The 26,712-nt window shown below is 34.5% G+C and overlaps 1 protein-coding gene across 4 annotated transcripts in view; it reads right to left on the bottom strand.

Annotated features, from left to right (window-relative positions):
• PDS5A (PDS5 cohesin associated factor A) overlaps positions 1–26,712 on the bottom strand; it is a 151,005-nt gene that overhangs the window by 22,211 nt on the left and 102,082 nt on the right. For all 4 annotated transcript variants that reach the window (XR_012021460.1, XR_012021463.1, XM_072807036.1 and 1 more), the window contains exons 18-27: positions 26,032–26,137; positions 24,081–24,241; positions 21,030–21,153; positions 20,024–20,182; positions 17,520–17,588; positions 16,307–16,443; positions 13,502–13,625; positions 12,997–13,201; positions 12,373–12,487; positions 420–552 (exon numbers count right to left, since the gene is read on the bottom strand). Coding sequence is in view for 2 of the 4 variants with exons in the window: in XM_072807036.1 (XP_072663137.1) it covers positions 420–552; positions 12,373–12,487; positions 12,997–13,201; positions 13,502–13,625; positions 16,307–16,443; positions 17,520–17,588; positions 20,024–20,182; positions 21,030–21,153; positions 24,081–24,241; positions 26,032–26,137 (1,333 nt within the window). In the remaining 2 variants the exon portion in view is untranslated. The remainder of the gene's footprint in view (positions 1–419; positions 553–12,372; positions 12,488–12,996; positions 13,202–13,501; positions 13,626–16,306; positions 16,444–17,519; positions 17,589–20,023; positions 20,183–21,029; positions 21,154–24,080; positions 24,242–26,031; positions 26,138–26,712) is intronic.

Raw genomic sequence — 26,712 nt, 5'->3', positions numbered from 1 at the left:
TTATGTGCAGCCTCCTGGTAAGCAACAACAAAAAACCCTTTACCTAATTAACATGAATGCTAAGTATGCGCTAAAAACAAATAAACCAAACCAAACTAAACCAAGGGAAACATACAAAAAGGAGTATTTACTTCTCTGTGTAACTTACTAAAAGTTCATAAGACAGCAGAGTAGTAAATTTTATTAGTTTTTATCTTCTTGCTCTGTAGAAGTTTTAAAGTCCTTTTCCAGGTAATAAACATTCCTCAAATAATAGAATTCAATTATAATAAAATACAATCAAACTGACCATAAATATATATTTTTACAAACATTCTGTAATCTAATTTATTATGTAATGGGAAGAACAAGTGGGACAAGGATTGTAATATTTTTTCCTGTAATTATCTTAATACACACTGGCCTAATACATATCTTACTTCATTCATCTTGGATTCATCTGGAGACTGGGCATCTTTTGTTAACTTGATGTTCTCTGCCATCTTCTTCATAAATGCATGGCTATTGTTTTCATTCTTTGTCATTAAAACTTCAAGCATGAACCATAGGCACCTAAATGATAAACATACTTGCCTATAAAAAGAGGCTAAACGGAGGTGCTTTGCTTAAAATGGATTAAATATCTTATTAGGAAGGTCTGTTGTCTGCATATAACAAAATAAGAGAAAATATAAACTAAACCATAAAATATTAAAAATAAAAAAATAGCTTGATACAAGAAAGTCTGACAGTTTCATGAGGCACATAAAGATTCATTCTATAGGTATTCAATAGACATTTAGATGATTCGACATGTATCATCATTGCCCAGCAATGGTGAGAAAACCAGCAGGCAGCAAAGTCTTTCCATTTTGACTCTGCAAACTATGTAGGTCTAGGTAGGGCCTGTTTATATTAAGTTTCCAGGATGAATCTCAGGCACCCATGGGACTTACTGCTTTACTGCATCAACAGAGGATAAATCATTTGATGATAATGTATGCATACCTCTTTGCCTATATTCTATGTAAATGTTTTAAAAGACCATTGTGAAGGGGAAATTCAGCACTAGGTTAGTGGAGTTCATTTTTAAAAGAACCATGTTTTAAAAGAACCATTAAATGGAGTCCTTCAGGCTGAAATACAAGGACAAGACTAGACTGTAACTAAAACCATAAAAAGAAATAAAGAACATTAGCAAATAGTAAAGATAACCACCTAAGTAAATATAAAAGCCAGCATTATTGTACTTTCAGTGTAATTATTACTCAATGTATTTGCCTTTAAATACATAGAGTAATAATTACATCTATGTAAATGGAAATAATGTAAAAAGATATAATTTCTATCACAATTACAATACTAAAGGGAAAGGAGTAGAGATGTAAAGGAAAAAGTGTAACTCTTGAAACTAAGCTGCTTTTATTCAGTCTAGGTTGTTACAAGTATTATTTGGAATCTCTAAGAAAATAACTAAAAATATACAGAAAAGAGGGGAATTGGGATCCCTGGGTGGCACAGCGGTTTGGCGCCTGCCTTTGGCCCAGGGCGCAATCCTGGAGACCCGGGATCGAATCCCACATTGGGCTCCCAGTGCATGGAGCCTGCTTCTCCCTCTGCCTGTGTCTCTGCCTCTCTCTCTCTATCATAAAAAAAAAAAAAAAAAAAAAAAAAGAAAAGAAAAGAAAAAGAAAAAAGAAAAGAGGGGAATCAAAAAGGCTCATTATAAAAAAAATCTAGATATAAAAAAGAGAAGCTGTCATGAAGGAAATTAAGTAACATATATAAGGCAGAGAAAGCAGATAGCTGTATCGCAGAAATAACTCTTTATCAGTAATTACTTCAAATGAAAGTAGATTAAAGCCCCCAGTTAAAAGGCAGAGGTAAGAAGAATGGAAAAAAGAAGGGAGAAAAAAAAAAAAGGAAAGATCCATCTATATCTATCTACAAGAGATTCAGTTTATTTTTTTTAAGATTTAAAAAAAAAATTTATTTATTCATGAGACACACAGAGGCAGAGATACAGGCAGAGGGAGAAGCAGGCTCCCTGCATGGATAAAGAATAAATATCTCTCATGAATAAATAAATAAAAATCTTAAAAAAAAACAAAAAATCCAAACCGTAAAGCATCTGAATGTAAAAGGATAAGAAAAAAATTTTTTTTCATGGAAATAGTAACCAAAAAAGGGCTGGTAGCTATTTTATGATGAGACAAAATAGACTTAAAGTAAAAAAGGATTATAGGAGACCCAGAAGTACTACACTGATAAATGGTTCAATTCAGCAAGAAGATACTATCATAAAACACATACAAACCTAACAGAGTCCCAAAATTACATGAGGTAAAAATTGACAGAATTAAAGAGAGAAATAGATAATTCTGCGAAAATAACCAGAGATTTCAATACCTTATTTTCTTTCTTTCTTTCTTTAAAAGATTTTATTTATTCATTCATGAGAGACACAAAGTGAGGCAGAGACAGAAGGCGGCTCCATGCAGGGAGCCCTCATGCGGGACTCGATCCTGGGACTCCAGGATCACACACACCCCAGGCGGAAGCCAGGTGTTCAACCACTGAGTCACCTGGGTGTCCCTATTTTTTTTTTTTTAAGACTTATTTCAGAGAGAGAGTGTGCACGTTTGAGAGAGTGCAAATGGAGGGAGGGGCAGAGGGAGAGAATCCAACTCCTTGCTGAGTGTGGGTCCTGATGTGTGGGGCTCGTTCCCACAACCCCAAGATCATGACTCGTGCGCAAACCAAGAGTTGGATGCCTTGGGCCACCCAGGTGCCCCTTCAATACCTTACTTTCAATAATGGATAGAAAAGCCAGACAGAAGATCTGTAAGAAACAGAGAACTTGGTCTGATTCAAGATGATGATGTAGTAAGAACCTGAACTCCACCCTCAGGAACAGAGTGCACCTACAGCTACATATGGAACCAATTTCCTCTTAAAAAAATCTAAAGGCTAACTGAGTGATTACTATACATTCAGCAAACAAGAAAAAACCACATCAAAGTGGGTAGGAGAGGCTGGGACACAATCTAACCATGAACCCCCACCCCTGGTGCTGTGAACCACAACTTGGAGGGAACTTAAATACCTGAAACTTCTTCCTAAGGAGTGAAAGGTTCAAACCCCACACTGAGCACCCTAACTTTTAAGATAGGAACATAAGAGATGAGTCCCCCTAGTGGGTCCCACAAGTCTGTAGCAATCTGAGAAATGCCTCTAAAAAGGGTTTGTGTACTGGAACTGACTTGCCCCTGGGTCCAGCTCAGAAGAAGCTTAAAGTGGAGAACATTAACCTGCTTAAAGCCTCCACCTGAAGGGCAGGCAGCTAAATTAACTTACACATCCAGAAGCCTGCTGGAACACTCCAGGGATGAAGCACTCTCCCTTTGCTGTTTCCCAGAAGGGAACCTTTACATGTGTCTGGTGCCCTGACTTTTGTGGGTGTTGCCCAAGAGGACATCTCTTAAACACCTGTCTCTAGAGAACAGAGGTGTTTGGGTTTCTAGTCACATGGGAACATAATAATCACCTAGACAGGAGTTCATAACCCTCCCCTGGTGCCCCAATTTTTGTGACTGCTGCCAAGGAATACTTCTACATCACCTGACACTGGTGGCCAATGGAGCTTACATTCATGAGTCCCCAAGGACTGTAACCAATGCACAAAGAGTGCCTAAACGGCTACCAGCTACCATCCCTCCCGGGCACAGCAAGAGGCAATTGACCCAGGAGCTTAGTCTTTCTGTGCAGGAGGCCTATTAGCTAATCATCAGAACCTGAGGGGCAGACTTCTAATGATAACAATCATCTGGAGGTTGACTGATATCCTTTCCATAGACCTCTGAGGGCAGGCACTAATCTTCATGCTCACCCTCTGCCATGCTCCAGAGGGCCAGTGTCTCCTGGAAGGGGGCTTTCCAACTGGTGCCTGATGCTCAAGGGGCACCCCTTAATCACTTGGCTCTGGTGCCTGAAGGAGCTTGCATCCTGGATTTTCCAGGGACTGTGTTCATCAGAGGGATGGCCCTTGGCAGGCTACCACCCTCAGGATGCTGCACAGACAATAGACTAAGGCATACCTTGAGTTTCCTGTGAAAAGGCCAATTGGTCCTGGAGCTTTGGACTAAGGGCAGGACTCAGGTTTCGCAAACATTTAGTGGCTTCTGGTGCTTCCTTAAAGAACACAGGCTATAAATGCCATCTTGGTGCTCTTGGTCTTTCTCCAGTTTGTTGGTATCTCCCAGAACGGAGGTCATATACTTGTCCGGAACCTCTATTTTTATGAATGCCACCGGGGGGACATACCATACCTGCCTGGCTCTGGTGGTCAATGAGGCTTATGCTTGTGCCTCCTGAGAACTGTATGTACCTCCATACTTTTAAAAGCAGCTGCCTAAAGGTCTGGGTTCCAGTCACCCTGAATGTAGATGCAGAGATCCTCCATTATGGGACACTGACACCTCTTGCCACATCCTTAACTACTGGGAACTATTAAAAATAAAACAGGCTGCTTGACACACTCAAAGCTTTGAGGGATGACTGAGAGCTGGGGAAGGACCAAATGAAAAGGTTCAACTCCTCTACAAGGTCATTCCTTCAAGACTAGAAAAGATGTTCCATCTACTGTACAGAAACCAATACAGAGGGTCAAGCAAAATGAAGAAACAGGAATATGTTCCAAGTGAAAGATAAGCTAAAACCTCATAAAAAAGCCTTAAGGAGGGACGACGCCTGAGTGAGTCAGTGGTTGAGTGTTTGCCTTTGGCTTAGGGTGTGATCCTGGGTCCAGAGATCGAGTCCCACATCAGGCTCCCTCCATGGGGCCTGCTTCTCCCTCTGCCTCTATGTGTCTCTCATGAATAAATAAAATCTTTAAAAAAACCACACACACACACACACACACAAACCCTTAAGGAACCTAAGAAAATGTATTAAGAGTTCAAAGTAATGGTCATAAAATGCTCACTAAACTGGGGAGGAGACTGGATGAACGGAGTGAGAACTTCAACAGGGAAAAAATTATAACAAAGTGCCAACCAGAAATCATAGAGCTGAAGAAATATAATAATGGAACTAAACAATATAATAAGGGGGTTCAATAGCAGACTAGATATGAAACATAAATTAAGGATCAGTCAACCTAAGGATAAGGCAGTGGAATTCACCCAATCAGAGCAGCAAAAGAAAAATAATGATATAAAAGGTAAAAATAGCTTCAAGAAGTGAAAGGATATCAAATGGACTCATATTTGAACTGCAAGCTTCCAGAAGAGCTGCTTCTTCCAGAAGAGCTTCCAGAAGGAAAGGAAGAGGCAGAATTATTATTTGAAGAAATATGCCTGAAAACTTCCTAAATGTAGGGAAGGAGATATACACCAGATTCAGGAGGCCCAGAGAGTTCCAAAATATATGAACCCAAAGAGACCCACACTAAGACACATTACAATTAAAATGTCAAAAGTTAAAGACAAGGAGAGAATATTATAAGCAACAAGAGAAAAAAATTGTTACATATAAGAGAATCCCCAAAGACCATCAACAGATTTTTCAGCACAACCTTTACAGGCCAAGAAGATATAGCACAATATATTCAAAGTGCTAAAAGAAAACAACCAAGAATACTCTACCTGCCAAGATTATCTTCCAGAATGGAAAGAGAAAGAGTTTTCCAGAAAAGTGAAAGCTAAAGGAGTTCATCACCACTAAACTGGTTGTAGGAAAGATGTCAAAGGGACTTCTTCAGGCGAATAAGGGAGCTAATTGGTAACAAGAACACATGTGAAACTGGAAAGGTAAATATATAGGATAGTAAAGGTAGGGAATTACTTATAAAGCTAGTATGAAGGTTAAAAGACAAATGTAATAAAAATAACTTTGATTCAATAATTAGTTAAGGGAAATACAAGATAAAAAGATGCAAAATGTAAAATCAACACCATAAAATGTGGGGAGCAGAATTAAAATGTTGAGACTTAGAATGGGATCAAACAAGTTGTTAGCAACTTAAAACAGACTTATAAGTTGTTATAGGTAAGCATCATGGTAACCACAAAATAAAAACCTACAGTAAATACCCAAAAGATAAAGAGGAAGGAATATAAGCATACCACTAAAGGAAGTCATCAAACCACAAAGCAAGTGAACAAAAGACTAAAGGAACAGAGGAGAACTACAAAAACAGCCACAAAACAATGAGCAAAATGGCAATAAGCACATACATATCAATAATTACCTTGAAAGTAAATAGATTAAATTCTGTAATAATAATAAAAAAAAGAATGGCTGGCTGGATAAAAAAACAAGACTCATCTATATGCTGCCTGCAAGAGAGACACCCAATGAAGAAATGGAAAAAGAGGGCAGCCCAGGTGGCCCAGCGGTTTAGTGCCGCCTTCAGCCCAGGGTGTGATCCTGGAGACCCAGGATCAAGTCCCACGTCAGGCTCCCTGCATGGAGCCTGCCTGTGTCTCTGCCTCTCTCTCTCTCTCTCTCTCTCTCTCTCTCTCTCTCTGTGTTTCTCATGAACAAATACATAAAGTCTTTAAAAAGAAAAAAAAGAAGTGGAAAAAGATATTACAAGCAAATACAAACCAAAATAAAACTCTGGTAGCTACACTTGTATCAGACAAAATACTTTAAACAATGACTTGTAATAAAACACAAAACACAAAAAAGAATGTTATATAATGAGAAAGGGAAAAACAAAGAAGTAGATTTAACTTTTGTAAATATTTATGCAACCAACATAGGAGCCCCTAACATATAAGCACCAGACCTAAAAGGAGAAATACAATAATAGTATTTAGATAATTATTATAATTTATTATATATAGGGATTCTAATGCCTCTATTAGTTCAATGAACAAATCATCTAGACAGAAAAATCAATAAGGAAACATTGATCTGGACAGCCCCGATGGCTCAGCGGTTTAGCGCTGCCTTCAGCCCAGGGTGTAATCCTGGAGACCCGGGATCGAGTCCCACATTGGGCTCCCTGAATGCAGCCTGCTTCTCCCTCTGCCTGTGTCTCTGCCCCTCTCTCTCTCTCTGTCTCTTGTGAATAAATAAATAAAATCTTAAAAAAAAAAAAAAGAAAACGATTCATCTTAAACGATGTATTAGACCAGATGGACTTAATAGATATTTACAGAACATTCCATACAAAAGCAACAAATATATGTTTTTCTTTTTTTAAATACATGTTTTTCTAAAAAAAAAACAAAACAAAACATGTTTTTCTTAAGTGCACATGGAACATTTCTAAGATAGATCATATGTTAGGCCACAAAACAAAGTCCTAGTGATTTTAAGACTGAAATAATATCAGGCATCTTTTTCGACTATAATTGTATGAAACCAGAAATTAACTATACAAAGAACACTAAAAAATTCACATGTATGTAGAGATTAAACAACATCCAACCAGTGGATCAAGAAAAAAATCAAAAGAGAAATAAGGATAAGGATATACCTTGAGACAAAGATAGAGATGTAACATAACAAAATTTACAGGATGCAGCAAAAGCATCTAACAAGGAAGTTCTAACAGTGAAGTTGATAGCAATAAATGCCTACCTCCAGAAACAAACTAAGTTTACACCTTAAAGAAGGGGGAAAAAGAGAACAAACGAAGGCCAAAGTTAGTAGAAGTAAGGAAATAACAAAATTTAGGGAAGAAATAAATGAAATAGACTAAAATAGCAATAGGAAAAAAATCAATCTCTTGATGAGACTAAGAACTGTTTCTTTGAAAAATTGAGCTAGACTGACCAAGAAAAAAATACTCAAAAAAATCACAAATGAAAGAGATGTTATGACTGATATCACAGAATACAAAGGATCATAACAGAATGCTATGAAAACTCATATGCAAACAAACGGAACAACCTAGAAGAAATGGATAACTTCCTAGAAATATGTAAATTAACCAAGACTGGATCATGGAGAAATACAAAATCTGAAAGACCAATTACTAGTAAGAAGACGGAAACAGTACTTGAAAACCACCCAAAAAACAAAAGTCTAGAACCATATGGTTTCCCTGGTGAATTCTACCAACGCTCAAGGAAGAATACCAATCCTCAAATTCATCCAGAAAAGAGGAGGAAACTCTTCCAAAACATTTCACAAGGCCAGCACTACCCTGTTACCAAAACCAGACAAGGATGCCACAAAAAAGAAAAGCTAGAGGCCAATATCCCTGATGAACATAGACGTAAAAATTCTCTCCAAAATATTAGCAAACTGAATTCAACAGTACATTAAAAGAATCATATACCATGAATGAGTGGGATTAATTACAGAGATTCAAGGATAGTTCAGCATCCACAAATGAATCAATGTAGTATATACCACATTAACAAAATGAAGGGTAAAAATTATACAATGATCTCAATAGATGCAGAAAAAGTAAATGACAAAATTCAGTATCATTTTATGATAAAAACTCTCAACAAAGTGGGTATAGAGGGAACATACATCAAGATAATAAAGAGCACATATAACATACTCAATGGTAAAGATCTGAAAGCTTTTCCTTTAAGATCAGGAGTAAGACAAGAATGTCTGTTTTTTCAACTCTTTACCACTTTATCACTTTTATTCAACAGAGTATTAGAAATCTCAGCCAGAACAATTAGGCAAGAAAAAAAAAGGCATCCAAATTGGAAAGAAGTAAAACTGTCATTATTTGCAGATGAGATATTACATACAAAAAATACTCAAGACTTCATAAAAAAAACTGTTAGAACTATTAAATTCAATAAAGTTGCAGAATACAAAATACACAAAAATATGTTGTATTTTTTACACTAATAATTATCAGAATAGAAATTAAGAAAATATTCCCATTTATACGTACACCCAGAATTCCTAACATCTAGGAATATAGTCAAGAAGATGAAAGATTTATATATTGAAAACTGTAAGACATTAATGAAAGATATTGAAAAATGCAAAAATGGAAAGATATTCTATGTTCATGGGTGGGAAGAATATTGTTAAAATATCCATACTATTTCATTTTTTTTTTTTTAATTTTTTTTATTTATTTATTTATGATAGTCACAGAGAGAGAGAGAGAGACAGAGACAGAGGCAGAGGGAGAAGCAGGCTCCATGCACCGGGAGCCCGACGTGGGATTCGATCCTGGGTCTCCAGGATCACGCCCTGGACCAAAGGCAGGCGCTAAACCGCTGCGCCACCCAGGGATCCCTCCATACTATTTCAAAGCAATGTGTAGATTCAATGCAATCCTTATCAATTCTGCATTTTTCAGGGGACACCTGGGTGGCTCAGTGGTTTAGCACCTGCCTTTGGCCCAGGGTGTGATCCTGGAGTCCCACATCAGGCTCCCTGCATGGAGCCTGTTTCTCTCTCTGCCTCTCTCACTCTGTCTCTCATGAATAAATAAATAAAATCTTAAAAAAAAAAATTCTGCATTTTTCACAGAACTTGAAGAAATAATTCTAAAAATTTATGTAAAAGACTCTGAAGAGCCAAAGCAAATAGTGACACAATAGTAAGTTAATAACTTCCACAATGTTAAAAACCAGTCTGAAAAAATATTATTTAATACTTCAAATTACATGGTAACTTAAAAATAACTGTTTAAAGATACTTAAAAATGTTGCTCGCTAGACAGAAAAAAATATCTGCCAGTGATTTCAATTCTAACTCCAATGACTTCTTGTACGTCAATATTCTTTTCACAACAGTTATCTCTCTTAATTTTAATCCTACTTCCATGACTGCTTGAACCTGAAATATGCTGAAATGTCCTCTAACATAGTCTTTGTGTTCTAGGCAAACACAAACATCATGTTTTCATTTTATGGAAGTGCTTTCTGGGAAACCCCCAACTAAAGTTTTTTAATGAAAAAAATTTGTAAATACAAATGTAAATATTTACAAAATAAACATGAAGAACTGGAAGACATTATGGGAATTAACTATTTTATCTCCTGCATTTTATAGGTACAATTGAGGGCCAGAGAAGTATTTAATTACACAGCTGGGACTAGAACCTAATTATGTGGCTTCCTAAAATACAGATCAACTAAAAACCTTAAAGAAAATTATTTTTAAAAATGCAGACTTGGGGATCCCTGGGTGGCTCAGTGGTTTAGTGCCTGCCTTTGGCCCAGGGCGCGATCCTGGAGTCCCAGGATTGAGTCCCACGTCGGGCTCCCGGCATGGAGCCTGCTTCTCCCTCCTCCTGTCTGTCTGTCTGTCTCTATCATAAATAAATAAATAAATCTTAAAGAAAAAAAAAAAAGCAGACTTGGGGATCCCTGGGTGGCTCAGCAGTTTAGTGCCTGCCTTTGGCCCAGAGCGCAATCCTGAAGTCCCGGGATCGAGTCCCGCATCAGACTCCCAGCATGGAGCCTGATTCTCCCTCTGCCTGTGTCTCTGAGTCTCTCTCTCTCTCTATGTCTATCATGAATAAATAAATAAAATCTTTTAAAAAAAATAAAAGATAAAATAAAAATGCAGACTTACTTTCAAGCATTTGGAATAGACAATACTACTAGAATGATGTATTGGAAGTAACAATGAAATGACAAGACTTCAAAATGTAAGGAGCATGACCTAGTGCTTAACAGTAATGTTGGACAAGATATAACATCTCTTTCAATTAAGATATTGACACATTTTGGGACACCTGGGTGGCTCAGCGATTGCGCGTCTGCCTTAGGCCCAGGGCGTGATCCTGGAGACCCTGGATTGAGTCCCGCATCAGGTTCCCTGCATGGAGCCCTGCTTCTCCCTCTGCCTGTGTCTCTGCCTCTTTCTCTCTGTGTCTCTCATGAATAAATAAATAAAATCTTAAAAAAAAAAAGATATTGACATGTTTTCAGTAATGAAAGCTGCAGGAGGCAGAGATAAATGTTGATTATATCCTTAAATAAGATCAGGAATAAGGTCACACATACAAAAATCTTAATACTTTTAAATACAAGTTGAAGCTTACAATTTAAGAGTACAAAGCAAAATCATAGTAACAGAAGAGAAAGTAAATATTGGTTTAAAGTTTCTTGAAGGTTGGAGGCAAGGCAATCAATGCGGTCACTGCCGGGCACAACTGTCCCACCTTGTCTTCCTCAGTGCAACCCATTACTCAGCAAATCTCTGAGTAATGAAGAAAACCTGAAAACATTTGGGAAATTAAACAATCCAAATGACTATGGGCACAATTATAAAGACTGATCAAATTACAGGAATGGTTATGAATTTGACCGACCTCAAAGAGTACATGGAGGAGACAATTATGAAGGCCCTTGATCATTAGAATCTGGATCTGGATGTGCCATGCTTTGCAGATGCTGTAAGCACGACAGAAAATGTAGCTATATATATCTGGGAAAACCTCCAGAAATTTCTTCCTCTGGGAGTTCTTTATAAAGTAGAAGTATATGAAACTGACAATAATGTTGTCATCTATAAAGGAGAATAGCTTTTAGGAGTTAATACTGTAGAAAAACTAATTTCTTTCAAAGGTCTTTATACCCTTGGACTATTAAGAAATCATCGCAAAAAAAAAAAAAAAAGTCATCACATAATTGTTACACTTCCACATTGTGTTCTGGAGTGCCTGATTTATTGAAATCACTGTAGGACCTGTTGTGAATTCAAATCTATTTTAAAATTAAACTTGTAAAAAATATTCTGAGTATCACTTAGTCTTTGTATCTGTAGATTAAAATCACTTCACTTCAGTAAAATGTTGTGGTGTGGGATTTAAAAGGAAAATAAATCAATTCTTGTTTTTCCATAAAAAAAAAAAAAAGTTTCTTGGAGGTCATTTGTAGGCAAACTTAGGCTGCCTCTCACTCTTTCACTCTATCATGTAAAGTCCTATTTGACATAAATAACACTTCTTCAACAGTGTTTTTTAATTATTGTTTACTTGCCGTCTTTCCACTAGATACAAATCTGTGACTGGTGTTAACAAACTTAATTTAGTATTACCGTAATCTTGCCACAGAATATGTATATATATTTTTGTACATGTATATTTTTAAGGCATTATCTCTTGAGTTTGAAAGTTCAGTTTCAAGGAGAAAAATTTTACTACGTGGCTTTCTAAATTATTGAAATGAGGTAACTTAAAACCATCTTAATGCAAATAGTAAAAATAATATAAAAACTAAAATAACCAAACCAACGTATTTCAAAGACTCAGCTAATTGCAAACAGGAAACAAAAGAATCAAAAAGAACTTGTCAGATGAGAAAAATTTTGTAAGATGAAACTTATAATAAATAACACTACAAAGGAGTTTTTATTCTAATGGGAATAGTAATACAAAAAAATTATCATCTTTTCAATAAGTAAAAATAATTTTTAAAATTCTTGAAAATCAATACGACTTACTCTTTAATATCACGAAGCTGATCAACATCTTGTGATCTTGTAAAATCTGGATCATGGGCTAGCAGGTGAATCATGTATGGAACTACATATTCAGGCAACAGTGATAGTAATTTCTCTAAAGTGAAAACATTATTATTAACAATAATAATAACAGCTGTTATAAAATCCCTCTCTAGTTTGCATTCTACTTCAGTTTCCATCTTTTTCCTCAATTATTTAAAATTAGAGGCAACATGCCATCCAGATGATACTGAAATACATGTCAGTGTTGAAAGCTATTAAAGCCAAAAGGATAATTTGAGATTATACAGTGGGACCTCGGTAAAGCTGGGAAAATACTTCTTTATTCTCTGACACCCAAGCAAAGTATTTAAATCAAGCCACACACTGCTGATTCCCTAAGAAAAATGCAATTTCCCTAAACAGTGTTTTTACACTATAAATAGGACTGAGAAACCAGGATTTTAGACATTAAGTATATCACAACTACAGGAATAGCATTCTACAAAAATTATGGTGTTATTATAAATACACTACAGTGGAAATATATGAAATAAACCCCACCTACAAATTGATATACTGACAAGATACACTGGCACGCTGGGAACTTTCAAAATTACTTACCAGTAGCCATGGGGTTCTGTTTAATGTACTCCCTGCGTATACTGATATTTTTTAGTAAACACTGTCGTGCATGTGCTCTTCTCTCCTTCACAGGATCTTTGGCACACAAGGCAAAGATCGCCATATATTCCAATGGCAGCAGTAACTTCACGAGAGCTTTATGCAACTTCTGGGCAAATATCTGCCTTACTTGGTAGCACTCATCCTACAGCAGCACAAAACCATAAATACTTAAATAAAAATGTTAGTACTTTTAAAATCATGACAAAATAACCTAGTTAAGAAAAAAACTGGCAAACTTTAAAGAGCAGTTTGTTTCAAATGTCTTCATTTAAAAAATAATGGTAATTATACTGGAGAATAAAAAACAATACTTAGAAGATACTTAGAATAGTTGTAATAGCAATTCCTTTTGTGCACACAGCAAATGGATCTGTATCCACAGAAAGTAAATGTATTTAACTTTGAAGGCCAAGTGATTGACAAAAATAAGAGGAGTACTTACGTTAATAACAAGTGCACAGAGCTGAAACTGTTCTGGAGTTATAATTTCATGGTAACAAGGTTCCTGAGCAAGCTTCATTATGGCACTACCAGCAGCTAATCGCAAGCGAGACATATCAGATTTACTATAAACAAACAAAAAAGAAATAAACATTTCCTATAACCATTATCATTCACAACAATGTTTTGATCCCTTTTTGAGTGTTAATGTCTTTAGCATAATTTATGCTTAAATTGATATAATGTACAAATATCTGGGAAAACTACTTTGAGTCCTTGAACTCAACGCAAGGAAAAAGGTTCAAATCATTGTGACTAACGACAAATTTATTTATCTTCATTTTTAGTTATGTTCTAGTGTAGATCCTCTACCACAGCCAAGCAGCTCTGCTTAGGATCACAACTTAACACTAATTCCAATGTCAGTAAGAACCATTTACATCAGGAACGGTATTCCTCATTTTAAGAGGAATACACATTCATTGCAGAAAACTTGATTAAATCACCCATATTTCCTACAGTTTTTAAATGCATGTACATACACATGCATATGCATACACATACACACACACACACACACACACACACACACACCCAGAAATCTAGCCTAAGCCTACACATCTGATGAAATAGAGGGGCTAGCAATTAGGAGTTGATTTACACTACAGAAGGGGAGGTATCAAAAAATATCTAAAAGGAAAGAATATGGGAATGAGAGCCAGTATCTATCTGGGCTACTAGTCTCTGGGGCAGACTTTGTAGCAAAAAAAAAAAAAAAGGAAGTCCAGCATTCCCAGCCCAGCCCAGTATGCCCAGTAGTTTATTACCTAAATGGTAAAATGTGACAATGAATGGGATGAAAGGACAGTTTTATTTCAACTTTTATGTGAAACATACTATGGTTATGACATTTTGAAGACTTCAGGAAATGTGGAAAGCTGTCGGAGTCCATCATTAGCATACAAGAGGAGAAAACATGGCACTCTTGGACAATAGGATTATCAAAGTGAACATTGATATTCTTGAGGGAACTTCAAATGGCTTCTGAGACAAATAATTCAGGAATTTAAAAAAAAAAGTAACTACCATCTGGGTGCTTAAGTCTGTGCTAGTCAGTGTGTGAAACTGTCACAGGCTTTTTCTCATTTAATTTTCACTCTGTAGGATGAGGAAATTGAGGCTTAGAAAAGTGGTTTATATAAGTTCACACAGCTAGTAAATGGGAGTGTAGAGTTGTAGAAGTTTCTGATTCTAGAGCCCAAGTTAAACCATGGGATATGTAATACCTAATTAAGACTTGCCTAATTATTTCATGATTTATGTGTGTTCCACAATTAACCATTTGCCTATTTTCTATGATGATAAACAATGATGAAAAGAACATGTCTGTATATATGTATTCGTAAGATTCCTTTATTTCAGGAGTATAAAAATAGTCAAAATGGTAACATTTATAAGGATCTAGACAAAATGCCAAACTATCCAGCCAAGATTGTGCCAATTTATGTTCAAAGGAGTAATGAGGAGACCCATTACTCTGAACCCATGAAAGAAAAAAGTGATTACTTTAATAAATATTTTTGCTGATTTGAGAGGCAGGAGGTATTGCTAAGTTTAAGCTGTATTTAATGTATTTAGTGATGCTAAACATTTTTTAAAAGGTAAACTGATAATTTATAGTCTCTATCTCTATTGGGGATCCTATTTATCACTGATTTCTAAGAGCTCATTATTAAGCCTTTGCCATAGTTTCCCCAAATATAAAACTTCTCATTATCCCTAACTCAGCTCTAATCTTCTAATCTGTTCCTACAAAAACTACCCTTGGCTTATTCTATGATTAAGATAATTTTCCATGGTTTTCTTCAGTGTATCAAAGCATTCAGCATCTCTACTATAATTTGCTCATTTCCAAATCTCCTCACTGAATGCATATTCTTGGAAGGAGAGATTTTATACCTTTAAAAAAAGCACAGCAGTACCTAGGATGACAGTGCTCAATAAATAATGAATGCATAAATTTAAATTTATGTTAAATGTAACCTGTAATAACACATTTTAAAGGAGGAACACATCACAAGTAGAATTCTTTAGTTTTATCTGTTGGTACTCCTGGACCCTTAAGTCAAGAATTTGAAACAAATACGATCATGAAAAATTTGTTTTTATTTTATTTTATTTTTTTGTTGTTTTTATTTTCATCTTAAAATGAATAGAAAGAAGAAATGGTGATTTCCAAAACAGTGAAAATGTGTAGAAATGGAAACAATTTGTTTTTCTCATTCACAGAACTCTGTTTTAATCTTTTGCAAACCACCAGAAAGGCTGTAACTTTTCCTCCTTTAAACCCCTCCACTGAAGCTTGTATTCCTTTCATAGTACCAAGTCACTCCACTTATTCAATCACTATACTACAGGGCAAAAGGTAAGAACTGAATCTTATTTGTTTTCACTGCAATGCTTTTCATGGTGTTTTGAAAAGAGTAGTATTTCAACAGATATTTGCTTAAGTAAACTAAATTTTGAAGCCAACTGTAACATATAATGATTACAACTAAACATTTACTAGAAAAATCTGGTCTTTAAAAGTGAAAACAAACATTCCATCATTGAGATGAAAACCCCAAGTGAGTATATTAGATCTGATCCTGAGTGTTGGCAAACTGAATTTAAATAAAATATTAAAAAAAAAATTCTGATCCTGAAGCATATGGTACAACATTCAATATTAATTAGGTAAATAGTTCCTATGTAAGTTCTACCAACATTTTGAGCTGTAAAAATTGGAAAGGAAGAAAGATCTCACCTGATCCTCTTTTGCTCTGTCAGGTCACCCTCACTAACCAACATCGCTGATAATAATCGAAGAGTTGAATTGGCAGATTTAGACTGGTTGTTTTTCATACCCAACAGCCACCTTACCAGAAGTTTAATTGCCTGTACCTATAAAATATTAACATGCTAAAAAAAGAAAGGAACTTAAAATTCCAATTAGATGGAAGATTAATTTATGTCAATTAGATTAGTGAGGTTGCTTAATTGCTGGTAGACATGTTTTATTAAACATGTCTGTAGGATAACGATAACAGTAAGAATATTTATTCTGTTTAATCTATAATATGCACTTTTCCCAGAACTGTACATTAACTTATTTGATGTCCCAAGCAAGCTTACAAGGCAAATGTTTTTATTTCCAATAGATAAGGCAACGAGACACATTACTACGATGGATAATTTGCCTAAACTCTGGCTTGTGAACCCAGGCTTTTCACACTTGTCCAAGATTTTCAAATTATTTGAAAATACATTGTTTAAAAATAACTTTTTAAACTATACCTAGTATAGTGATTAAAATGAGCTATTTAGATAGATGTTAATTTTTTTATAAGTACTGCAAGAACTATCTTGAAGAAATCATTAAGTCTGATTCTATCTGACTATCCTGATTTAAAAACTAGGAGATTGCATAATTATTTGTGGTCATAATTACTTGGAAGTTTATACTCAAAAGAATGCTACCAATACACATGAAAGAACTAGCTAAAGGATCTAGGTACTATTTATGATATTTATCATAAAAAGGAAAAAGGAATTGATGGAACACGACTAGGAAGCTACAAAGGGTGAAAAACATTATCAATGAAGATGATAACAAATGAGTCTTGCTTCAATCCCAATATTACACTTTAAAAATTACCTTTACTGAAGTAATTTTGTATGTATCTAAAGTTACCAATTTGATGACAAGCATCTGTTTTGCCAAGTTAATATTCCTATTTTTGTAGAGAGTTGTAGTGAGGTTAGATCTGAGATGCTTCTGAGCATCAACATTCCACAAATTTCTGTGTAAAACAGCCTCACTGAAATTTAGCAAGCAGGAAGTTCTACAGAAGATGCTGACATGTATCTATATGTAAACAACTCAAAGAGGACTACAATTTCTTTGAGAAACATAACTTTTGATTTAAAAATAAGTACTTCATGCAACACAAAAGTTATCAAGGCCTATACAAATTTACCTTTGCTAGTACTTCGGGGGAAACCTCTTCATCTGGAGACCATAATTTTCCATTCTTCTCACCTGTTGACTATAGACAATTGAATATATTTAACTCTTAAAAACAAAAGCAATTTTAAGGTTTCCTTCATTAAGTTTTTCATGCCGAACAATGCAGTGCTCTAGGAAACCTAGAGGAAAGTCACCAGAACTTGAAAAAGAAGAACAAAGTTGGAGGACTTGATCTTCCTGATTTCAAAACTTACTACAAATTTATAGTAATTAAGACAAAATGGATGGTACTGACATATATGGCCATATAGACCAATGGAATGAAACAGAGAACCCAGAAAACCCTCACATATATGGCCAATTGATTTTTAACAAGATTAAGACCAATTACTTCAACAAATGGTACTGGAAAAACTGGATATCCACAAGCGAAAAAAAAAAAAAAAGGATGAACTTCTAACACATAAAAATTAACTCAGTATAGAGCTATAGATCAAAGATCTATTAATTTAAGAGCTAAAACTATTAAAATCCTAAGAAGATGATACAGGGGAAAATCTTCATGATCTTTGATTTGACAAATATCTGACAAGGGTTTAATACTCAGAATATACAAAAAATTCTTACAACTCAGCAACAATAAACAACACAATTAAAAGCATGCAAAGGACTTTAAATGTCCAAAGAAGATACACAAATGCATAAAAGCACATGGGAAAACAAAAACAAAAACAACCTTCTACATTGTTAGTCATTAGGGAAAGAAACACAAACCCTAACCACAAGATACTACTTCACATCCACTAGAAAGGCCATTATCAAAAACACAGAAAAGAGTAAGCATTGGCAAAGACGTGAAGAAATTGGAAGACTTGTGCCTTGATAGTGGGAACACAAAATGGTACAGTCACTGTGGAAGATAGTGTGGTGGTCCCTCAAAAAGTTTAACAAAGAATGACCAAGTGACTCAGCAATTCCATTCCTTAGTATATACCAAAAAGATCTGAAAACAAGGTCACAAATGTTCAGATCAGCATTATTTACAAAAATCAAAAGGTGGGAAGAAACCCAACTGTCCATCAACAGATGAATAAACAAAATGTAGGCTATACATACATTATTTTGCATAAAATGAACTTCTGATACATAATACAAATGAACTTTGAAGTCATGATGCTAAGTGAAATATGCCAGGCACAAAAGGACAAATATTGTATGATAAGAGGCATCTAGAAGAGGCAAATTCAAAGTCAGAAGTACAACAGAGGTTACCAGAGGCTGTGGGAAGGAGACCATGGGGATTACTGGTTAATGAATACAGAGTCTCTGTCTGAGATTGAAATGTTTTGAGGAAAAAAAAAAAAAAAAAGGTTTTGAGAAAATGGTGGTGACAGTTTCACAACAATGTGGGTACATATTTTAGGTGGTGGTTTGGGTCATTTTGGAGAGCTGTTTGGTTTTCCTGGGTATACAGTAGGAATACACGGTATTAAACTTGTTTTTTAAAAAACAAAACAAAACAAAACAAAAACACCAACCCAACAACAAATATAGGAATGCTGGTGTATTAATGTAAGTGAATTGTACACTTTAAAATGGCAAAAATGCCAAAAGTTTATATTATATATAAAATTTTACCACATAAACAACAAAAAAGAGCCACCTTAAACTACAATCTAGGTATCTAAGAGGTGTCTTAAATTTCACGTTTGTTGCTATTCACATCTATCAACAGTGCAAAGAACAGCGAAAATGTTAAGCCATGCTCTTCCATTCTTGTCTATTACATCCAAATCGGGGAAGTTAAAGAGAATGGAATGCACTGGCAAATGTCTTTCTAAGTTTGGATATCGAAGGCTTCAAGACTATTGGATCATGTGGAAGGAATAGGTAAGCTGGACAAATTAGCACTGCATTGAATGTCATCCACTCCTTGACCAAGTAGGCCATAAACTTCATTACATCTATTTGGTAAAGCAGTGATTCTTAATCAGAAGTGTATTTCAGGAATCACTTGGGGAGCCTTTTCAAGCTATAAATTTCCAGGCTCCAACCCAGGGCTAATAAATCAGCATGCGCGCACACACACGTGCACATACCCACCAACCCACACACTTCAATAACTAAAATAGAATATGGGCCTCATGCCAAAAGTGCAATGTCATTATATTTCAAAACATTAGTTAAAAATCCATTTATATTTTTAACAACATCTGATAAAATAAAATTCTAGCATTCCAGTAAATTGTCCTTCAAATGTTAGGATAATAGCATTCGACTTATATTTTTTACTTCATGATTCATCCATCTCATGTTCTCATTTTTATTTTCTTAAATGTTAAGTTCTTGTAATAGCTACATGAAGTTAGAATGTCATTTGGAAATTTAAATAAATAAATAAGGAATGAAAACATAATAATTGAAAAGGAAAAGAAGAGAAGCAGAAATGTTTCTGTAATAAAGATATACAGTTTTAGCCTCATTATTCTAAATTTAATTAAATTATAAACTTACCCTGTCATTCATTAGCAGATCTTTCACAATAAAATTTGCTACTACGGATTTCATTGGGGAAGCAAATTGATCTGGGGCTAACATAGAAATGTGGCCCAATGAAACTAACGGAGTAATAAGTTGTTCTGGTACATCAGCATTCAGACTCCTACTGAGTGGCTATAAAAATAAAATAGTCAAAATTACCAGTTTTGTTTTATAAAAATCTAGACATTCTATGGAAACAGTAAATGTTCCTGACATTCTTAAATTTATTGTGCTCAAACAAATCTGTTCTAATGATATGATCAAAAGTAACTTCAGCCATATTAGATGCTTGATTCTTAGTTCAACTACTGAAATTCAGGAAGATTGAATCCAGAAAGGGGAAAAAAATAAAGAACATATAAAAGGCAGAAGTAAAAACAAGAACATTTCTGTATCATCAAATTAGCATTAAAAGCCTACATTAATAGGCTTGTTTTATTATTGGATTTCTTATCCTGTAGGGACATTTTAAATGACCATGGACCATAAATAAGCATTCACTGGGTTCTGTTGATACTATATCCAATTTATAATAACACATAAGAGTACTAATTGATCTTACTTACTCCTAGTACCTTTCTAGTAGTGGAATCAGGCCAAGGATTATACATAAGAAAAGACAAACAAGACTAATTTTCAGGTAGGGTTGTCAGGTACTTTAAACTGGGTAGTTTAAAGTTACCTACTTATACTCTCTGAGGTTATGTGGACCCACTGAGCCAATAAAGCTACAATTAAGTAAAATATTCTAACACAAACACACAAAATATTTCTATATGTAGTACTTGAACACATAATGTGATCTAGAGGCTGAGAATACAGTACTTAAAAAAAAAGAGAGAGAATCCCTACTCTCATAGAATTTATAGACTAGGGTGAGATTAAATAGCTTAAAAAAAAAAACTACCTTCTATCTTGGTCAAACCACACAGCATAAAAATAAAGATCAACACAAACACATCCTATATATTATATATACCTCAAAAATCTGTGCAAGCTGGACTTCTTTATTTGTGAATATGGCATGTATACAGTGAACAGCCTGTTTTGCTTGATGTGGAGTACCTCTCTTTGCTTTCTGATGTAAAATGGGAATTAAGGTCCTGTAAAAAATAATATCATAGTTAAAAAAAAAAAAAAAAAAAACCATACACCACAAGTAGTTCTTTTGGTTTCTCCTTCTTCCTTTCCCATAACTGTTTGGATGTATGCTAATAGAGAAGCCTCTCTTATTTTTTTTTTAAGTTTATTTATTTAAGTAATCTACACCCAACGTGGAACTCAAATTCCTGACCCTGAGATTAAGACTCGCATGCTCCATCAGCTGAGCCAGCCAGGCACTCTGAGCAGACTCTTAAAAATTACTTCATCTATAGAAAGATTTAAAGCTCCTTATCTGTCCCCAACTATAATCCAAGAAACACAATGTCTCGAGAAAAGGCCTATTCCAGGAGACAATTTTTGTTTAGGAGCCACCTCACGAACATGGAGAAATAAACAAGCCATCCTTAATTTATAGTCTAAAACTTGCCACATGCTATTTTTATATTCACCTTCTAAGTACAAACTCCTAATTTTCCGCTTTACTTCCACAATCCCATTCAGTTATTTTACAGCAGTCATGGAAAAAAGTAGTAAAAGGTCGAGTTTTATTAAAAAACTGAAATGATACCAGTGGAACACAGTATGCAAGGATACAGACATACATATATTGGTAGAGGAGTAATAAAAGCATTGAATGATTATTGAGAGCTTGTGCCAAGCACCATTTTAAGTGTTTTTACATGGATTAATTCAATTAATCCTCATAATCACCCAAAGAGGACTATTATATTAAACAGATAAGAAAACTAAAGCACAAAAATATTATTTATTTAAACTTAAGTTAATAGAGTTAGGATTTGGTGGAGTTGGGGTGTGAAGAGGTGTACTTCTGTTCCAAAATTCATGCACTTAACCTCCATATTGACACTGAAGATCAAAGTAAAACAATCTTTCCATAGGGCAATATGAATATACACATTAAAGTATTAAATGCTGATATGGGAAAACACTGTATCAAGAAAACAGCATGTGTGTATCAACCTATAAAAGAACAGGTATACACATCAAGCAGATAAAATACTCCTAAAAAATACTGAAGTGTTAATAGTGACTCTTTTTCTCCTTTACATTTCCTAAAGTTTAAGCTTTTTACAATGAACATATATGTATTTTTTTAATCAAAAGAAAATCTAAAGCAAGAAAATTTAAGAAAAGATACTTGTCATACATTTACTGTAGTGGTCCTATTTTCTAGATTATTAGGTCATTGGCATCAAATACAATGGTGACAAAGGGTCCTCTTATGAAAACAGGAGGCTAGATATTAAGAGCAATACCCCAGATCCTAGGTCATGCACCTCAACCAAAAAAACTGGAACATATGTTAGTCAGTATAAATCTAATTTGACTTTTATGAGTATTCCACATTTCTTTGTATGCAGGTTTAGAATGGTAAGGTAGGGATTTCCATGCCCAACTAGTCTCCCTAACTGAGCACTGTTTAACTCTTTTTTTTTTTTTTTCCCACAGACTCATTTATGAGTAACAGTTCTTATAAATAACACAAGTAACAAAGGAAGACATATTATTAATCAAATTGTTGTTAAACATATTATTCATTCTTAGCCTAATGAAATGATGACACATAACAACTTTAACCTTTTTCCTTGGTTAGTCTAGTGTGCTATAATCCAAAGATGCCATCAGGATTGTTGAAGCCTGCACTATCATGCTTCTCTGCTCTTAAATGATTCTCTCCTTCCTTTCTTCATTAGTCTTAAGAACAAGAGGTTTTATTCCTTGTCTCCAAAGTTAACTATTCTATCTATTCCCATCTTACCACTATTTCATTTGGGATGGAATTCCTTTAAGAATAAATCCTTTACCTTAAAAAAGGTTTTTCTACCTTGAAAAACTCACCAGAAACTTTATCCTGCTATGCCAATTATTTTTTTCAATGTACAAATATAAAGATTATCATCTCTAGGCTATAAACTCTTTGAAAACAGGGACTGACTGTGGTAATTCTTTTATGTTAGCCAGTACAGTTCTGAGAATGAAGAGAATGTACAATAAATATTGACTTATTTTTCTCAAATTAAACTGTTAGCTCACAAATTTAATAAAAACTTTAGAAGTCAGGAGTCTTCTTGTCCTATTATTACCCTGTGAAGAAAAACTGGTTTGATTTGGATATATCCAGAACTATTTGCATATACCCTGAACATCTGATTCAACAGCTATCAGCAATGTGATTTTCCTCCAAAAGACATCTCCCACATCTTTTGTCTAAATATAAACTCTCAGCACAAGTTTGATCCTAAGGCAACCTCTTTAAGATGCCAAAGTAAAAGTATAAAAATGTATTTCATTCTTATGATGAAAGGGGAAAGGTAATCTTGAGGGAGAGATTAAAATTATAAAAGCACCACTGCAAACAACCAAGCAACTAATAAGATACACGATTAAAACACACTACTTGATTATCCCATTCTTTGATGAGACATGAAGGTAGCAGCTATTGAATTTACATAAGCGGGAGGAAAAAAAAACGAACATTCATAGATAAGGAAGATGTTATTAACCACAAATTCGAAGTTCTGTGAAAACTCTTGATTATTAGTATTTAAAAATAATCCTGTTATAGACAAAATTTCAGTTTGTTCTTTTGCCTAATTTCTTCTTCTGTTTGTTCCTCTAATGGTAGAGGAGGAGCACAAATCAGAGAAAAGATGAAACAAAGAATACAGAAAAGTAGCTTTTTTTTAAAAAGTAAGCTCCACGCCCAATGTGGAACTTAAAAGTCATGACCTTGAGATCAAGAATGGCTCTACTGATTGAGTCACCCAGTTGCAACCAGAAAAGTAGCTTCTGAGTAAAAGTTCTCTTTCCTCTCTTCTATCTTCCTCCATGAAAGGGAAAAATGACTGTATGGCTCCCACTCTTAAAACACTTTTGTGTTTACCATGAGAAAAAATATACTCACGATCGTATCTGGGGTAGGTCTGTTTCTATTTTGTGGCCTGTATTTCTAAAAATTTGTATAGCAGCTTCTGCTACCTTGTCATCTTCCATTCTGAGGCACTGTAACAGGGACTCATATGTCTCTGCAGAGTGGAACGAGGTAGGATGTGTGAAAGACAGAACCTAGAGGAATAGATACAGCTTTAGAAGTATAGACAATGGTTTTAATCCATTAAAAGAAGAGAATTACTTTCTAATATGAATACAATTCAAAATATTGGGCTGTATATGCTAGCATACGGAATGAAGATTTTACTTCATAGCCTCCTTTGCAACTTATTACATTTAATGATACATTAGCAAAAATATTGTGCAGATTTTTTAAGAGAGCTGATTTATAGCCCTTGCCTTATTTTCTTCTTCACCTTATCTATTCTGATACTGGGAATGCAGAAAATGTGACTCCATTCTTATGGATTGTGGTATTGTGATGTGAACAAAATATTAACACAGAGCTTTATTTCGCTGGCAAAAAGATACTCCATAAGGGGTATTTTAAGTGGAATCCATCACAAAAAGTTCACTTGTTACACCTATAAACAAGCCATAATTGTGAACTTTTATCATGATTACAAACATAAATAATTATTCCCTTATTTATTCCTACATAAGTCCCAGTACTAAGACATTTACAGCAATTTAGACACAACATGTCTACAAAGTTTACTTTCCAAGAAGTGGAAAAAATTTAGTTAGCATAGTATCAGGAGTAAGGGCTAAAAGTAGAGAAGTCGGGGGCAGGGGGTGCAGTATTTAGTCTTCATCAACAATTCAATTAGCATTTATTTACTGGGTTATAAAGTAAAGAGACTGTCTCATTTGGTGAGGTTCTTGTCCATAATATTTAGAAAACATATTGACATGTTACTAATAAGTTGATAATATAATACCTTATAAAAGTTTTAATTACTTACAGAAAGAAAATGGAGAATCAAATCTGAAAACCTGAATCAACCCATTAAAGATGTTTCTTAAAGATGATTTCATTTCACTCTTAAAAACTACTTAAAAATATAATCTCATTATTAAAAATATACTTAAAATATTTCTCATTAAGCATCATATCAATTCTTCCCACAACATTATATTTAAGACCATTCCAATACAATCCCATCACTCTTTTCTATATCATGTCCACTGCATTGGTTAGTTTCTTCTCCTTCAGTTTATATATTGTAATCATCTAAATATTTCTTTGCCTTCAATTTCCTCTCCTCTTTACTCTGTCAAGTGCTGTTATCATATTAAAAGCCCGAATGAAAGACCCTGATAATACCTTTCTGCTCCAATAGCATTCCACAATCTAATACAAACCTTGTCTCCCATTACTCCCCAAAGCAATCTTTTTCTCTAGTCAGGCTAGATTCCCAACAATTCCTAATATATGCCAAGAATGATTTTCTTTGATGATGCAGCACTTCCCTTAGACTAAATCATATCTTGTCCACAAAGTCTTGTCTGACCCAGTCTTACTAATTGCTCTATTCTCTGAATTCTTTGGCATAAGAATATAAATATGATTAGCAATTGTTTAAAGATTCTCTGATCAGACAGATGCTGTCATAAAATTTCTGTGAGTGATCGTACTACTCCAGATGAAAGGTAAGACTAGATCCTTTAAAACATACTGTTACAAAGCACATGTTGTTAAAATACAGGCATGCAAATGATGAATGAAACAGCAAACCCCCCAAACATTATTATTTTAAAATGTGAAACAATTACATTATTATAATGTAAAAAAATACATTTTTATAAAATATTATTTCTGCCACAAATGTTTAATCTTTCAAATAGTTCCCAATGAAATTAAGTCCTACTCTTGCATATCCTTTTTTTTTTCTTGCATATCCTCAAGGGAGTTCAAATTAAAACTGTGGAAATGCATGGAGACAAAATTATCTCAAAAGTACCTTAAGAAGTTCAAGTCCCGAACGAATAGCTGTATCTGGACTTACACCCTCCTCTTCATCATCTGCTGTCCCTTCTATTGATTTATTCATCAGTTTTACCAGTGCACTATAAAAACAAGAAAATCTAAATTAGAAACCATACTAGATTAGTAACTATATCCTAATTGCATCATGGCAGGATACATACAGCATCTAAACATCAGACACAAATATGTTCCTGGAGGAAAACGTTATTTTGTGACTTTTCAACTTTTTCCCTATTTGACAGCTGAGCTTACTTTCAGTTTATCTCCCCAGAACTCTGCCCAAACTCCATTTGTAACTCTACTGAAAACCAACAAAATTGAAATGAATCAACACATACTGGAAATAGAATTTAATATTGATTTCTATATATAAAAAAATCATTTACAATCTTAGGAAAAACAATAAATAGATGGAAGTTGTTAAATTGACAAATGACAAGTCACTAATAGAAAAAAGCAAATAATTAACAAAAATCATGGGCAAAGACATTTAAATTAATCTCTGGTAATCAACTTACTGAATCAGTAATTCCATTACTAGAAATTTATAACAAAGAAGCAGTTCATCAAAAGCATCATGTTATATTCATAAATAGATTAATAAGTTAAAAACCATTTAATTACAAAAATACAGATTCTAAAGGGCACATGAACC

The sequence above is a fragment of the Canis lupus genome, chromosome 2 (genome assembly GCF_048164855.1).
Source record: "Canis lupus baileyi chromosome 2, mCanLup2.hap1, whole genome shotgun sequence".
NCBI classification, from domain to species: domain Eukaryota; kingdom Metazoa; phylum Chordata; class Mammalia; order Carnivora; family Canidae; genus Canis; species Canis lupus.
Note: the sequence above shows the minus strand (reverse complement) of the source record. Positions and strands in the feature narration are given on the sequence as shown.